The sequence below is a fragment of the Pristiophorus japonicus genome, chromosome 14, assembly GCF_044704955.1.
Source record: "Pristiophorus japonicus isolate sPriJap1 chromosome 14, sPriJap1.hap1, whole genome shotgun sequence".
Classification (NCBI taxonomy): Eukaryota; Metazoa; Chordata; class Chondrichthyes; family Pristiophoridae; genus Pristiophorus; species Pristiophorus japonicus.
Window position 1 is genome coordinate 162,591,218 of NC_091990.1, and position 16,832 is coordinate 162,608,049.

At 44.7% G+C, this 16,832-nt stretch overlaps 1 protein-coding gene across 7 annotated transcripts in view; it reads left to right on the forward strand.

Annotated features, from left to right (window-relative positions):
- The window catches only part of LOC139280179 (oxysterol-binding protein-related protein 8-like), a 159,925-nt gene that overhangs the window by 89,168 nt on the left and 53,925 nt on the right, over positions 1-16,832 (forward strand). For all 7 annotated transcript variants that reach the window (XM_070899745.1, XM_070899748.1, XM_070899751.1 and 4 more), the window contains 6 exons: positions 462-535; positions 1,711-1,791; positions 3,567-3,668; positions 6,388-6,591; positions 9,489-9,573; positions 14,436-14,598. In XM_070899745.1, the coding sequence (XP_070755846.1) occupies positions 462-535; positions 1,711-1,791; positions 3,567-3,668; positions 6,388-6,591; positions 9,489-9,573; positions 14,436-14,598 (709 nt within the window). The remainder of the gene's footprint in view (positions 1-461; positions 536-1,710; positions 1,792-3,566; positions 3,669-6,387; positions 6,592-9,488; positions 9,574-14,435; positions 14,599-16,832) is intronic.

Genomic DNA, 16,832 nt, shown 5'->3' on the forward strand with positions numbered 1-16,832 from the left:
ACTTCATGGCTGATCACGAAGCCGAACTCACCATCCCCAGCAGCCCAGTGAAGAACTAACCAACTCACCCACACCTGCATTTGTACCGAGACAATCGACAAGGGAGCAAAAAGCCCCGGATCATCTCACCCTGTAAATAAGTGTCCTATTAACTTTAGGAGGGAATGATGTTATGTATTTAACCCCTTGCACCCTGTATTACAACCACCACCAGAGGGCCTACCTGTTAGAGTCCCAAGGGATCCCAGCATCCCTTGGGAGCACGGTATATAAGCAGGCCACCCACGAGGTACCTGTACTCTGGAGTCTTATTAAAGGAGCTAAGGTCACACTTACTCATTGTTCACAGTACTCAGTTTCATCCTTTATTATGAGTGTATCAGTTAGCATAAGGCAGTTCCTAATCCACTGTCCTGCATTCAGGTTAATGGCTCCTCTTTCTCTATTCTCATTTGTTATAGGTAATGAAATGGAAAAGAATGGATTTTCAGCTCTCACCGATGAAGTCACTTCAACACCCATCTCCAGCAGTAAGGTAGGCACCTGGCACTTCTGCTCACTGCTGACCTACACCTCGAGTGTGAACAACCCACAAGTCCCAACAAACATGGGTATGACTGAGTTTCCAACATCAGTGCAATTTCTGGATTGGACCCAAATCAATCTCTCTCATACTTCTCATTTGAGGCCCTCAAAGACTGACCAGATCAGCTGCACAACATTTTTCACAGTCAGTGTCAGATGCCAGTTACTTCACATCTCGGAAAGTCCCTTATGGCCTCCTACAGCATCAGTTTAACCACTGCCAGCCAGTACTGCTGAGTAAAGGGTGAACCATCTCCCTCCCTGCAACTTGAACCCACTTCATTCGTCCTCCCTGCAATTTTAGACCCACTCTGTTTCTCCCTCCCTGCCTCTTTACTACCCCTCGAGTGTGGAGGAGGATGTGGCAACAATGTGAGACATGGAGGCCAGTGATATCAGAAGCAAATGCTCTGAAGGAGTAACAACCCTGATTGAAGGATAGTAAAGATAGTACTTCTATTTTACAGACTCCTCCTTGGATGCTACCATTAACAAATCCAATTAATCACTTCCATAAGTAATCTCTGTTTTTGGTCTGATTTGTTTTAAACCCATCACGAACACAGCGTAGAGCTAGCGATCAGAACCTCATTAAAGATTAAAGTAAACCATTTGACAGATTGTGCTGTTTCGATGAAAATATGAGTAACTAAAATTATAAAAGCTCAAATGTTTCAGCAAACAAAGGCATCAGGGCTGGTACTGATTCATACAGAACAGGAAAATCCCAGGCTTGACCCCTGGTTTATGCTGGCTTAACTGATCTCGGGTTGAGTGGCTGTGAAAGGGACCAAAAAGAGCCTGGGTACCGCTGTGCTCGGAAGGTCAGGGCTCCTGCTCTTGATTGCAATCCAGGGTCGCCTGCTGGAAAACGTGTGCGTCTGTTGATGAAAGCCTGGCTGTGATGCCCTGCTGTCAAAAAGCCTGCCAGTCATCCCTGTCAAAGTTCAGATATGAAGAATGGGTGAGGTACCCAAGGTGTGCAGACACCAGCTGATCTCTTTATAAGGTTGTCATACCCACCAACTACAGCAGAAAGCTGGCCCTGGTTGGGCTCAACTGTAAGGCTCATGTTCCCAGTGTGAGGAAGCGGTGCTGATCTGGTCTCCCGCATTTCTCTTTCAGTCTGATTCCAAACTATACAACGGCTGCGACAAAGATTGCGTATCTCCCATCTCTAAACTCACCAAGAAAGAATCCTTGAAGGTACGTGTCTCCAGGTGACAATGCAGTAGCAAAAGGCAGACTTGTGTAGCATCCCTCACTTTCCCCTAGCTTTTCAGGTGCATTTCTTTCTTGTATCAAAATAAACAGTTGTTCTGACATCAGCTCCCCAAAGAAGTCATGTATTAGATTCAACGGCGAGCCAATCTCTCAAAGTTGTGATGAGTTTCAGATCCCCATGCCCCTCATTGTAACATGTACTGAAATACTGCACATTCCTTATTGTACCATAAAGGTAAGTACAGATGAGATTTAGTTCATTCGTCCTTCCATAGAAACCTATTCTCCCCCTTCAGAGCATCTCTCCATTCACCCTGGAGTGAGTGATTGAAGCAGAAACCTTGTCAACTTTAAGAGTAGGATAAATAGGTGGTTAAAGAAGAGGGGAATAATAGGATATGTGAACAGGACAGGAACATGGGATGAGGAATACTGCTCATGTAATAAAGGCCAATACAGACTAGTTAGGCTGAATGGCCTGTGCTGTGTTCTAATTGTTGTGTAATCGATGTAATCCCAATATGCCCCACATTCCTCAGCTCCTCACTGCAATGACACTTTCTAATCCGCTCCACATCTTTATCCCAGGAGCTGAACAGAAGTTCACCTGACCAGACATTGGCTGAGGATGGGCTTCCATGGTTGAACTAACTGTGCAGCTTCATTCATGAAAAAAGACTCACTCCGTTCCTCTCTTTTCCATTTGCCAATCAATGCTAATAAAAACATAAGAAGTAGGAGCAGGAGTAGGCCATTTGCCCCTTCGAGCCTGCTCTGCTATTTAATAAGATCATGGCTGATGATCTATCTCCACTCCACCTTCTCACAGTATCCTCATATCCCTTGATTCCCTTAGAATTGAAAAATCTGTCAATCTCTGTCTTGAATATACTCAAGGACTGAGCCTCCACAGCCTCTGGGGCAGAGAATTCCAAAGATTCACCATCCTCTGAGTGAAGACATTTCTCCACATCTCAGTCTGAAATGGCCAACCCCTTATTTTGAGACTGTGACCCCAGGTTCTCGGCTTCCCAGCCGGGGAAACACCCTCCTAGCCTCTACCTTGTCAAACCCTTTAAGAATTTTGTATGTTTTAATGAGATCACCTCTCATTCTTCTAAACTCTGGGGAATATAGGGCCTAGTCTACTCAATCTTCACCTCATAGGACGCATCCCAGGAATCAGTCTGGTGACCGTTTAACCAGTGTAAATGTCAACTTGTCTCATTTGGTAGATTCAAACTCCACTGCAGGACTTGACCACATGATCTAGGCTTACACTTCAGTACAATATTGAGCTAATACTATATTTTCAGATGAGATGTTAAAACGTCTGTGTTCAGATGGGCATAAAATCACATCGCAGTATTCAAAGATGAGAGTTCTCCCAATGTCTAACCAACATTTTTCTCTTGAGCAAAAATATTTTAACTAGTCATTCATCTTACTTGCTAATTGTGGCACCTTGCTGTGTACAAATTGGCAGCTGCATTTGTGTATATTGGATGTGAAGTACCTTGGAATGTCCTGAGTACATTAATTGTGCAATGTAAATGCAAGACCTGTTTTAACAATGTGGTTGTATTTTCATGATGGAAAATTCTAAATGAATGGCTTAAATTGTTTCTTCAATCTCCTTTACAATATTCAAAGGTGGAATATTCCTCAGTGACTCTCACTGTTGAGTGTATTCCAAAGTGTTTCTTGAGATTAACTGTTTAATTCACCAGCAGGGGTGGATTCTATATTTTAAATAGGTTCAGAAGAAAAATTACAGACAGGAGAAGAAGAGGGCCAGCAAAGAGATGTTAAGTGCTTTGAAGGACCCCTCCGTGGTGGTGATGGAGGATTGGCTGAAGGTAAGTCACCAAGCAGTTGGTGTTCAAATTCATCACAACAATATTAACTGACAGCCAATCCAAACAATGGGTACTGATACCCACTTCAACTAGTTAAATCCATAGTCATCCAAACCATTGGTATTCAAACCTAGCTTAACAACTTACTGACAGTTAACTCAGACAGTGGGCATTCGGTCCCCTCTCAAATGACAGCCAACCCAAATAATGGATGCTGAGATCACTTCAACCAACTTAACTAACAGTCATCAAAACCACTAATACAACAGCAAAATACTGTGGGTGCTGGAATCTGAAATAAGAACAGGAATTGCTGGATATCTCAGCGAGTCAGGCAGCATCATAGAAACATAGAAAATAGGTGCAGGAGTAGGCCATTCGAGCCTGCACCACCATTTAATGAGATCATGGCTGAACATGTAACTTCAGTACCCCATTCCTGCTTTCTCGCCATACCCCTTGATCCCCCTAGTATTAAGGACTACATCTAACTTCTTTTTGAATATATTTAGTGAATTGGCCTCAACAACTTTCTGTGATAGAGAATTCCACAGGTTCACCACTCTCTGGGTGAAGAAGTTTCTCCTCATCTCGGTCCTAAATGGCTTACCCCCCATCCTTACACCGTGACCCCTAGTTCCGGACCCCCCCAACCCTGGGAACACTCCTCCCGCATCCAACCCGTCCAAACCCATCAGAATTCTAAACACCTCCATGATATCCCCTCTCATCCTTCCGTGAAGAGAAAAATAGAGTCAACGTTTCGGGTCGACAACCCTTCGTCAGAACTGGCGAATATTCAAAAAGAACACATTCTTAAGAAGCCCACTGACTCCCACAGCTACCTGGACTACACTTCCTCCCACCCCGCATCCTGTAAGGACTCCATTCCATTCTCCCAGTTTCTCCGTCGCAACTGCTCTGACGATGCCACCTTTCACACTGGTGCCTCTGACATCTCTTCCTTTTTCCTCAACTGAGGATTCCATTCAACCGTGGTTAACATGGCCCTCGACCGTGTCCATTCTATTTCCTGCACCTCTGCTCTCACCCCTTCCCCTCCCTCTCAGAACCACGACAGGGTTCCCCTTGTCCTCACCTTTCACCCCACCAGCCTCCATGTTCAACGGATCATCCTCCGCCATTTCCGCCACCACCAGCGTGATCCCACCACCAATCACATCTTCCCCTCCCCTCCGCTCTCAGCGTTCCGAAGGGACAGCTCCCTCAGTGACACCCTGGTCCATTCCACAGTAACCCCCAGCACCCCCTCCCCTTCCCACGGCACCTTCCCGTGCAAGCACAGGAGATGCAACACCTGCCCTTTTACCCCCTCCCTTCCCACTGTCCAGGGCCCCAAACACTCCTTCCAGGTGAAACAGCGATTTACTTGTACTCCTTTCAATTTAATATACTGTATTGGCTGCTCACAATGTGGTCTCCTCTACATTGGGAAGACCAAGCTTGATTGGGTGACCACTTTACGGAACACCTCCGTTCAGTCCGCAAGTGTGACCCCGAGCTTCCGGTCGCCTGTCACTTTAATTCTCCGTCTCACTCCCACTCAGACACCTCCATCCTCGGCCTCCTGCACTGTTCCAACAAAGCTCAATGCAAGCTCGAGGAACAGCACCTCATCTTTCGTTTAGGCACTTTACAGCCTTCTGGACTCAACATCGAGTTCAGCAATTTCAGAGTGTAACCTCTGCCCATCTTTGGCTCCTTCCTCCCCCCACCTCCCCCAACCCCCGCTATGTTTTTTTTTTTCTCCTTGTCTCCAATGGCAACTGGTCATTATCCTGCCATTCACACCCTCTCAAGATTAACCTTTTTCTAACTTCTGTCATTACCATTTCAATTCGGCCCATCATCCCTTTTGTCTCTCTAATCTCTCCTGCCTTCCACCCTATCACAGACCTTCCCTTTGGTTCTTTTCTCCCCTCCCCCTTTTCAGTGCTCCTTAAGAATGTGTTCTTTTCGAACACTCTCCAGTTCTCACAAAGGGTCATCGGCCTGAAACGTTAACTCTGCTTCCTCTCCACAGATGCTGCCTGACCCGCTGAGATTTCCAGCATTTTGTTTTTAAGTCATCAAAACCATCTGTGTTCAACCCCAACTCAACAACTTCAAGTGACAGTTGGTGTTGTGACTCGCCTCAACCAAGAGCGAACTATTTTACCATGAATCTTTCTTCTGCCACCTTCCGTTGTGGTAGTATGTGTGCAGTAATGTTTTGTGACAATGTTGATTCTATTTTTCATTGTAATTCCTTTTGCTGATATCCCTGCAGGGCCCGAGGCAAATAAAGGGAAAGTTGCTGCACAATACTGCAACCCAATTCATATATGAAGGGAAGGTGTGAACAAGGAACCAGTGACCATTGTTCCTGTCTGCTGGACAGTGAAGGGCCCTGGTACATAATGATTGCTGTGATTAAATATATTATATTCACTCCATTATATTTCAGGGCCTGAATGAGGAAGATTTCCACTAATTATATCTGAACTAAATAACCAGGTGTAGACAGAGTCAAATTTGTTTTAACTATACTTGTTCTTACATCAATGCCACTTTGGTTAGAACACCAAGACAACTCCCTCCACTTCTGCATAGTTAGTAGTCCAATACATTGTTTTGTTCAATGAATGCTGTTCAATGTTTTATTGTCTCGGTTTCTTTGTCCTGATTGAAGAGCCATAACTCACAATCCCTGTTGCAGATCCGAGGTACTCTGAAGAGCTGGACCAAACTCTGGTGTGTGCTCAAACCTGGCGTTCTGCTCATTTACAAAACACCCAACAATGGCCAGTGGGTGGGGACCATCCTTCTCAACACCTGTGAGCTCATCGAAAGACCCTCCAAAAAGGATGGCTTCTGTTTCAAACTATTCCATCCTCTGGATCAATCCATCTGGGCAGTGAAGGTAATGTGTGTCCAGTACGCCACAGACCCAGAGAATTAAGATCTCTCTTGAAAGAGAAAACACAGAGAGGAGGCAATATAAGAACATAATAAGAACATAAGAATTAGGAACAGGAGTCGGCCATCTAGCCCCTCGAGCCTGCTCCACCATTCAATAAGATCATGGCTGATCTGGCCGTGGACTCAGCTCCACTTACCCGTCCTCTTCCCGTAACCCTTAATTCCCTTATTGGTTAAAAATCTATCTATCTTTGACTTGAAAACATTCAATGAGCTAACCTCAACTGCTTCCTTGGGCAGAGAATTCCACAGATTCACAACCCTCTGGGAGAAGAAATTCTTTCTCAACTCGGTTTTAAATTGGCTCCTCCATATTTTGAGGCTGTGCCCCCTAGTTCTAGTCTCCCCTACCAATGGAAACAACCTCTCTGCCTCTATCTTGTCTATCCCTTTCATGATTTTAAATGTTTCTATAAAATCACCCCTCATCCTTCTGAACTCCAACGAGTAAAGACCCAGTCTACTCAATCTATCATCATAAGGTAACCCCCTCATTTCTCGAATCAGCCTAGTGAATCGTCTCTGTACCCCTTCCAAAGCTAGTATATCCTTCCTTAAGTAAGGTGACCAAAACTGCACGCAGTACTCCAGGTGCGGCCTTACCAATACCTTATACAGTTGCAGCAAGACCTCCCTGCTTTTGTACTCCATCCCTCTCGCAATGAAGGCCAACATTCCATTTGCCTTCCTGATTACCTGCTGCACCTGCAAACTAACCTTTTGGGATTCATGCACAAGGACGAGAGGTGGGCACCGGAGGGACTGGAGTGCATCATCACGCCCGGCAACCAAATTTTAATTTGATTTTACGTTTTTAAGTTTAATTTGTTTTAATTGCCGGTGCTTTTAGTGTCCCCACTGTGAAGACGGAAGCAAAATAATTGTTTAAGGTCTCAGCCATTTCCACATTTCCCATTATTAAATCCCCCTTTTCATCTTCTAAGGGAACAACATTTACTTTAGTCACTCTTTTCCATTTAATATATCTGTAAAAGCTTTTACTATCTGTTTTTATGTTTTGCGCAAGTTTACCTTCGTAATCTATCTTCCCTTTCTTTATTGCTTTTTTAGTCATTCTTTGCTGTTGCTTAAAATTTTCCCAATCCTCTAGTTTCCCACTAACCATGGCCACCTTATACGCATTGGTCTTTGATTTGATACTTTCCTTTATTTCCTTGGTTATCCACGGCTGGTATGCCAGTACCAAAAATCCATAAGGCCTATAGACTGGAGTGAACATGGCTCAATAGCATTCTCTTACTGTTGCAAGAGAAAAAAGAAACAAATATTAGCACAGTTCATGCAAACGCTCACTTGGGTGATATTCCAGTCCTAAAAAAGGAAAGTGGGAGATGATGATGTTGAGTTCCATCAGTGAATTGTACAGTGATCAAGTCATCACATCACCAACCTTTATAAGGGGTTTTATTAGGGTATAAAGAGAAAATCAACTTCCACTGGTCGGCTAGAGGGAATAAATAGGGCATGGAATGCCCTACCAAAAACCGTGGTGAAGGCAGAGGGAAGTGGATAAATATTAGAAAAATAATTATTTTTTAAATGTATGGGGAAAGAACAGGAGAATAGGACTAAGTGAACAGCTGTTTCTGAGACATGGTACAGACACAGTGGGGTGAATTCTGTAAAATTCTCATGATTCTACTTGCCTTCAGTTTGGTGCTGTTGGAAAAGCCTCTCCAATTGAAACATGCAGATATATTGCATGATCTGTGCTATATCTCAGCAGAAACTCTGTACACACCCTAACCTGAAGCTTAGCCCTCACAACCTGGGCATGGATGGCATCCTGCTTATCTGAGACACTGCAGTATAACTGGCATGATGCATTGAAGCTCACACATCACCACCCATCAATTTTTATTGTTCACTTGAGGATCAGATTCATGCCATGGGCACAACAGTGCTATTTTGCCGTTTATGTTGCAATGGTTCTGCAATTGTCTTGGCCGAGTGCTGTGGAATCTACCATGTCTACATTGTGAGGCAGATTCAACCTGACCAGTAGCAACAGCGAAACAACTATGCATGCCTAGTTTTCTGAAAGATCATTCATTCAGACATTCACTTCCAGCACCGGACTGGGGAAGATCTGTACAGATCAGATTGAGGAAACTGCATCAATGTCCTGGAAGGTCAGGCTCGATGTCCTGAGCTGGGGAATAAAATGGTGGTGGTTTACATTGCTGCTCCAGCACTGCTGCCTCCTCAGATAGCTGTGGGAAAACAATGCATAAGCTGGGGCTTGGTTCCACCCGACGCAGCATTGCCACCTCCTTCACTTTACTGTACTGCCACCAGTGACGGTGCTCTAAAATCAACCCACAATAAAAGGTTTTAGATTCATGTGCCAGAATGGAAGTTCAACCAGTCTTTGCAACGAGTCATCTCATTTTAGCTCCAGAGGAGAACTGTGCAGAAGTCGGACTAACACCTCTCCCCGCTTGAGTACCTATGGGTCCTACATGTGGAGTGTGTCCGTATAACTCTGTCTAGAGGTTACCACTCAGAAATCCTACAACTAATCTTAAGGTCCAAAAGAAACATCTGCTGATCATCAGGATTCTGCATGTTTTTTTATATTAAGTATCATCAACAGACAAATTAGACCTCATCAGAGGGGCTACATGTCCAAAGAAAGTCATACTCTTTTAATACTGTATGAGGTATCAGAGGAGGCTTTAACCCATAACCTACTTGCCCCAAAGGAAAATTCAGTCCCAACTGAAGTTTGTGGACAGCTTACTACACAATGTCACCCAACCCTCTTTCCACAAAGCCACTCATTCTTGCATTAACTTTAGGTATTGTCTTTTCCAGGGTCCAAAGGGTGAGAATGTGGGATCGATAACACAGCCTCTGCCCGGTAGTTACCTGATCTTCCGAGCTGCCTCTGAGTCAGATGGTGAGTTTATGTCTCAGGTGTTTCTGTTTGTGAATGAGAGTGAATTTAGAGGATACACAGTGGAGTAGAGTGGAAATAAAGAGAATTACAGTTTATAGAAACATAGAAAATAGGTGCAGGAGTAGGCCCTTCGAGCCTGCACCACCATTCAATAAGATCATGGCTGATCATTCACCTCAGTACCCCTTTCCTGCTTTCTCTCCATACGCCTTGAGCCTTTAGCCGTAAGGGCCATATCTAACTCCCTCTTGAATGAACTGGCATCAACAACTCTCTGCGGTAGGGAATTCCACAGGTTAACAACCCTGAGTGAAGAAGTTTCTCCTCATCTCAGTCTTAAATGGCTTACTCCTTATCCTTAGACTGTGTCCTCTGGTTCTGGACTTCCCCAACATCGGGAATATTTTTCCTGCATCTAACCTGTCCAGTCCCGTCAGAATTTTAGATGTTTCTATGAGATCCCCTCTCATCCTTCTAAACTCCAGTCAATACAGGCCCAGTCGATCCAGTCTCTCCTCATATGTCAGTCCCGCCATCCCGGGAATCAGTCTGGTGAACCTTCACTGCACTCCCTCAATAGCAAGAACGTCCTTCCTCAGATTAGGAGACCAAAACTGAACACAAGTACTAGGGGACCGAGGGTCTAGTGAGAAGGAGGAACTGAAGGATATCCTTATTAGGCGGGAAATTGTGTTCGGGAAGTTGATGCGATTGAAGGCCGATAAATCCCCAAGGCCTGATAGTCTGCATCCCAGAGTACTTAAGGGAGTGGCCCGAGAAATAGTGGATGTATTGGTGATCATTTTCCAACAGTCTATCGACTCGGGATCAGTTCCTATGGACTGGAGGGTAGCTAATGTAACACCACGTTTTAAAAAGGGAGGGAGAGAAGGCGGGTAATTATAGACCGGTTAGCCTGATATCAGTGGTGGGGAAAATGTTGGAATCAATTATTAAGGATGAAATAGCAGCGCAATTGGAAAGCAGTAACAGGATCGGTCCAAGTCAGCATGGATTTATGAAGGGGAAATAATGCATGACAAATCTTCTGGAATTTTTTGAGGATGTAACTAGTAGAGTGGACAAGGGAGAACCAGTGGATGTGGTGTATTTGGACTTTCAAAAGGCTTTTGACAAGGTCCCACACAAGAGATTGGTGTGCAGAATCAAAGCACATGGTATTGGGGATAATATACTGACGTGGATAGAGAACTGGTTGGCAGACAGGAAGCAGAGAGTCGGGATAAACTGGTCCTTTTCAGAATGGCAGGCAGTGACTAGTGGAGTGCCGCAGGGCTCAGTGCTGGGACCCCAGCTCTTTACAATATACATCAATGATTTGGATGAAGGAATTGAGTGTAATATCTCCAAGTTTGCAGATGACACTAAACTGGGTGGTGGTGTGAGCTGTGAGGGGGATGCTAAGAGGCTGCAGGGTGACTTCGACAGGTTAGGTGAGTGGGCAAATGCATGGCAGACGCAGTATGTGGATAAATGTGAGGTTATCTACTTTGGGGGCAAAAACGCGAAGACAGAATATTATCTGAATGGATTATGAAATTGGGAGGTGCAACGAGACCTGGGTGTCATGGTTCATCAGTCATTGAAAGTTGGCATGCAGGTACAGCAGGCGGTGAAGAAGGCAAATGGTATGTTGGCCTTCATAGCTAGGGGATTTGAGTATAGGAGCTGGGAGGTCTTATTGCAGTTGTATAGGGCCTTGGTGCGACCTCACCTGGAATATTGTGTTTAAATTTGGTCTCCTAATCTGAGGAAGGACGTTCTTGCTATTGAGGGAGTGCAGCGAAGGTTCACCAGATTGATTCCCGGGATGGCCGAACTGATATATGAGGAAAGACTGGATCAACTGGGCCTTTATACATTGGAGTTTAGAAGGATGATAGGGGATCTCATAGAAACATACAAGATTCTGACGAGACGGGACAGGTTAGATGCGGGTAGATTGTTCCCGATGTTTGGGAAGTCCAGAACCAGGGGACACAGTCTTAGGATAAGGGGTAGGCCATTTAGGACTGAAATGAGGAGAAACTTCTTCACTCAGAGTTGTTAACCTGTGGAATTCCCTGCCGCAGAGAGATGTTGATGCCAGTTCATTGGATATATTCAAGAGGGAGTTAGATATGGCCCTTACGGTTAAGGAGATCAAGGGGTATGGAGAGAAAGCAGGAAAGGGGTACTGAGCGAATGATCAGCCATGATCTTATCGAATGGTGGTGCAGGTTCGAAGGGCCGAATGGCCGCCTCCTGCACCTACTTTCTATGTTTTCTATGCAATAAGACCTCCCTGCTCCTATACTCAAATCCCCTAGCTATGAAGGCCAACATACCATTTGCCTTCTTCACTGCCTGCTGTACCTGCATGCCAACTTTCAATGACTGATGTACCATGACACCCAGGTCTCGTTGCACCTCCCCTTTTTCTAATCTGCCGCCATTCAGATAATATTCTGCCTTCGTGTTTTTGCCCCCAACGTGGATAACCTCACATTTATCCACATTATACTGCATCTGCCATGCATTTGCCCACTCACCTAACCTGTCTAAGTCACCCTGCAGCCTCTTAGCGTCCTCCTCCCAGCTCACACCGCCACCCAGCTTAGTGTCATCTGCAAACTTGGAGATATTACACTCAATTCCTTCATCTAAATCATTCATGTATATTGTAAATAGCTGGGGTCCCAGCACTGAGCCCTGCGGCACTTCACTAGTCACTGCCTGCCATTCTGAAAAGGACCCGTTTATCCCAACTCTCTGCTTCCTGTCTGCCAACCAGTCCTCTATCCACATCAGTACATTACACCCAATACCATGTGCTTTAATTTTGCACACCAATCTCTTGTGTGGGACCTTATCAAAAGACTTTTGAAAATCCAAATACATCACATCCACTGGTACTCCCTTGTCCACTCTACTAGTTACATCCTTAAAAAATTCTAGAAGATTTGTCAAGCATGATTTCCCTTTCATAAATCCATGCTGACTTGGACCGATCCTGTCACTGCTTTCCAAATGCGCTGCTATTTCATCCTTAATAATTGATTCCAACATTTTCCCCACTACTGATGTCAGGTTAACCGGTCTATAATTACCCGTTTTCTCTCTCCCTCCTTTTTTAAAATGTGGTGTTACATTAGCTACCCTCCAGTCCATAGGAACTGATCCAGAGTCGATAGACTGTTGGAAAATGATCACCAATGCATCCACTATTTCTAGGATCACTTCCTTAAGTACTCTGGGATGCAGACTATCAGGCCCCGGGGATTTATCGGCCTTCAATCCCATCAATTTCCTTAACAATTTCCCGCCTAATAAGGATTTCCTTCAATTCCTCCTTCTCACTAAATCCTCCGTCCCCTAGAGTTTCCGGAATGTTATTTGTGTCTTCCTTCGTGAAAACAGAACCAAAGTATTTGTTCAACTGGTCCGCCATTTCTCTGGTCCCCATTATAAATTCACCTGAATCTGACTGCAAGGGACCTACATTTGGCTTCACTAATCTTTTTCTCTTCACATATCTATATTATAATTGGAGGAAGGCAACTTTCATGCTCAGGAATGAAAGCATCACATGACTTAGATAACGCAATGAAGAGCCAAATATCCAAGTTTGCCAACGCGACAAAGATTAGTGGCATAGTAAGTCGTGTAGACAGGAGGATACAATTGTAAGCAGAGAGATTAAATGAATTTGCAAAACTGTGGCAGATGGATTTCAATGCAGATAAGTGTGAGGTCATCCATTTTAGACCAAGAAAGGGATAGATCCGAGTATTTTATAAATGGTGAAAAACAAGGAATTGCGGAGGTCCAAAGACATTTAGGGGTCCATGTACACAGATAACTAAAATGCAATAGTCGGGTACAAAAAATAATCAAAAAGGCTAATGAATGTTAGCCTTTATAATTAGAGGACTAGAATATAAAGGGGAGAAGGTATTGCTACAGCTACACAAAGCCCTGGTTAGACCACAGTTGGAGTACGGTGTACAGTTCTGGGCACCATACCTTAGAAAGGAGATATTGGCCTTGGAAGGGGGTTCACCAGAATGTTACCAGGGCTCCAAAGGTTAGATTATGAGGAGATTACATAAACTATTCCCTAAAATAGACAGGTAAGGGGTGATTTAATTGAGATTTTTGGATTTTGAAAGGAATTCATAGGATAGATAGCGAGAGACTTTTTCCGCTGGTGAGGGAGTATAGAACAAGAGGACATAACCTTAAAATCCGAGCCAGGGCCATCAAGGTGGTAGAAGTGTGGAACACTCTCTCTCAAATAGCAGCAGATGCTAGCTCAATTAATCATTTTAAATCTGTGATCAATAGATTTTTGTTAGTTAAGGATATTAGGGATATGGAGCCAAGGCGGGTGGATGAAGTTAGGATTCAAATCAGCCATGGAGGAGTAGACTCGAGGGGCTGATTGGCCTACTCCTGTTCCTATATTCCTAATATTTGTATTAATTAGTTTAAAAACAGACCTGACATGTCGATGTCAATGATCCAAATACAAAGCACATTATGTCATCATGACAAAAATGATGCCCTGCTCTTCTTACTCAAGAGATTTCTTCACCGAATTCTTCAAGGAGTTGCTGCCTTTTAACAGGCCCAGCTGTTTGTTTTATTTTCGGCTGATATCTGTATTCAGTATACAGGGACGTACTCCTGATGTACACCTTCCTGGCTATATTCTTGATGTGCACTTCCAGTTTTGAGTCAGATCTACATTCCTCCATGTATTCCTGACACGTCGTTGAACATGCTTGGTTTATTTCCTGATTCATATTCCTGCATGTATCATTAATGTATATTCCCTGGTTTATTCCTGAAATATTTAGGTCGATGTTGGATGGATGCTCTAGAATTAGCTCTGCGGTGTTCGAGTCTTCTCAAACGCAGCTCAGTTAAGGATGGTGAATTGAACTACTCGATGGATACGACTCAGCCAGGACTGTACAGTCTGCTACGAGGCTTCAGTCCCACTCACCAGGAGCTCATCCAGTAAGTGGACAATTATAGACTCGCCTATAGACCTATTTCAATGAACCCAAGAGGGTGGCTGTTTTACATGTACATCTAGGCTAATAGATGGGGAAGGAGGCATCTAGTTCTCAACCGAGACTCTATTCAATGATTACACTCTGAGGTATGGCAGGACCAGTCGTTGGTGCTGGTAATCAGTATAGGCTACAGATAAGGAAGTGGGCTGGCCAATGTAGTATGACCACAGTAATGGGTTGGGCATTAGAGTGTACAGCTAATGCGCAGCATATGTGATTTGCACTGGACATTACAGCACTGGCGGGTGCTGTAGACCATGGAGTACCATCGGTGGGGGAGTCTTGACAATGTAGCTGGGGGTCTCAACATTAGCATGTATGGGACAGTTCGCTCACATAAAATGAGTGCCCACTATAGAAGCTGGGGATGACTGTATACTGTGTGTAAACAGACACAGTGAGAACAGCAGGAATGATCTGCACACAAGAGTGCTCACTGGGTGGGATGAAGAGGCCCTTCTTAAACCTACCCGCAGGGTCATTTAGTCCAAGTGTGAAGCTGGCAATGTGAGGCCCTCACCTCTGATTCATTACACAATGACTTAACTGCCTCAAATGTCACACTGTAACAAGGAAATACAAAGACAAAAGTTGAATAGAACAGTATAGAATGCGAATGGGAGAAACTGGCAGAAGTATGGGGGAGCTAACATATCAAGTTGCTAAAGTCAATGTTCAGCTCCGAGAGCTGCAGAGAGTCGAGGAGGAAAATGACCAGCCTCAGATACACGGAGCTCATTGATTCCTTTATCTTCAAGATTGAGACCATCGATGAGCTGCCTCTGTGGCCACAAATTACCCCACCTTACTCCCATGCCCCTCATCGCCGCATCCCCTCATTCACTCAGACTCTGATCCTGAGTCATTCTGTAACTCTTTCTCCTTTCCCTCACCAAGCTCACCTCTTCCTTGTTACAATCCCCACCCAATTTCTAAACCCTCAACTACCTTTCCTGGCCCCCCCCCCCGTGCTTGCTAACATCATAAATGGCTCCCTTTGCAAAGGCAATGTCCGACTTTTTTTCAAAATCATCATCATCGCCCTCCTCAGAAAGCCCACCCTTGACCCATCTGTCCTCTACCACTAATATCCTGCCTCCAATCTCATCTGTGTTGCTTCCCATCTCCTTGATGGAGGTTGTGCACCTCAGTTGGTAGCACACTTGCCTCTGGGTCAGAAGGTTGTGGGTCAGAGTCCGACTTCAGGAACTTGAGCTTATAAATCTAGGCTGATACTCCAGTGCAGTGCTGAGAGCGCTGTACTGTCGGAGGTGCCGTCTTTCGGATGAGACATTAAACTGAGGCCCTGTCTGCTCTCTCACGTAAAAGATCCCATGACATTATTTCGAAGAAGAGCAGGGGAGTTATCCTCGGTGTCCTGGCCAATATTTATCCCTCAATCAACATAACAAAACAGATTATCTGGTCATTATTACATTGTTGTTTGTGGGAGCTTGCTGTGCGCACATTGGCTGCCGCATTTCCCACATTACAACAGTGATTACACTCCAAAAGTACTTCATTGGCTGTAAAACGCTTTGAAACATCAGTTGGTCATGAAAGGCGCCATATAAATGGAAATCTTTCTTTCTCTCCAAGTCCAAGTTCAGACACCTTCAGTCTGGTTTCTGCCCTCCTCACAGCAATGAGGCAGCCCCAGACAAATTCCAAACAATTGTGAACTGTGTGACTGCAACTGTGGAGCGTCGTCTTTGACCTCTACATGGCCAACCAACCTTCCTGTTATACTACCTCTCCTTGTTGCCCAGCTCCATGGGAGTGTCCTTGCATGGTTCTACTCCTCCCTCTCCTGCACAGCCGGTGCATCTCCAGTTTTGCTTCTCCTCCTGTCCCCACATCTCAAGTTTCCCATGGTTTGATCCTTGGCCCCTCCTCTTTCTCATTTACATGGTGACATCATCCACAACCATGAAGTCAGTTTCCATACGTGAGCATGGCGGTGGAATTAGTTTTGGATTACTCTAACAAAGGCTCAGCACAGACACGATGGGGCGAATGGCCTCATTCTGTGCTGTAAATTTCTATGGCTCTATGGCTCTTGACCCCACAGCCACCTCTGCACTGTCAAATTCATTGTCTGACATTCAGCTAGAACTTTTTGCAGTTGACCATTGGGAAGACTCTGCTCCTTTGCTGCTCCTAGGCACTCGCTGA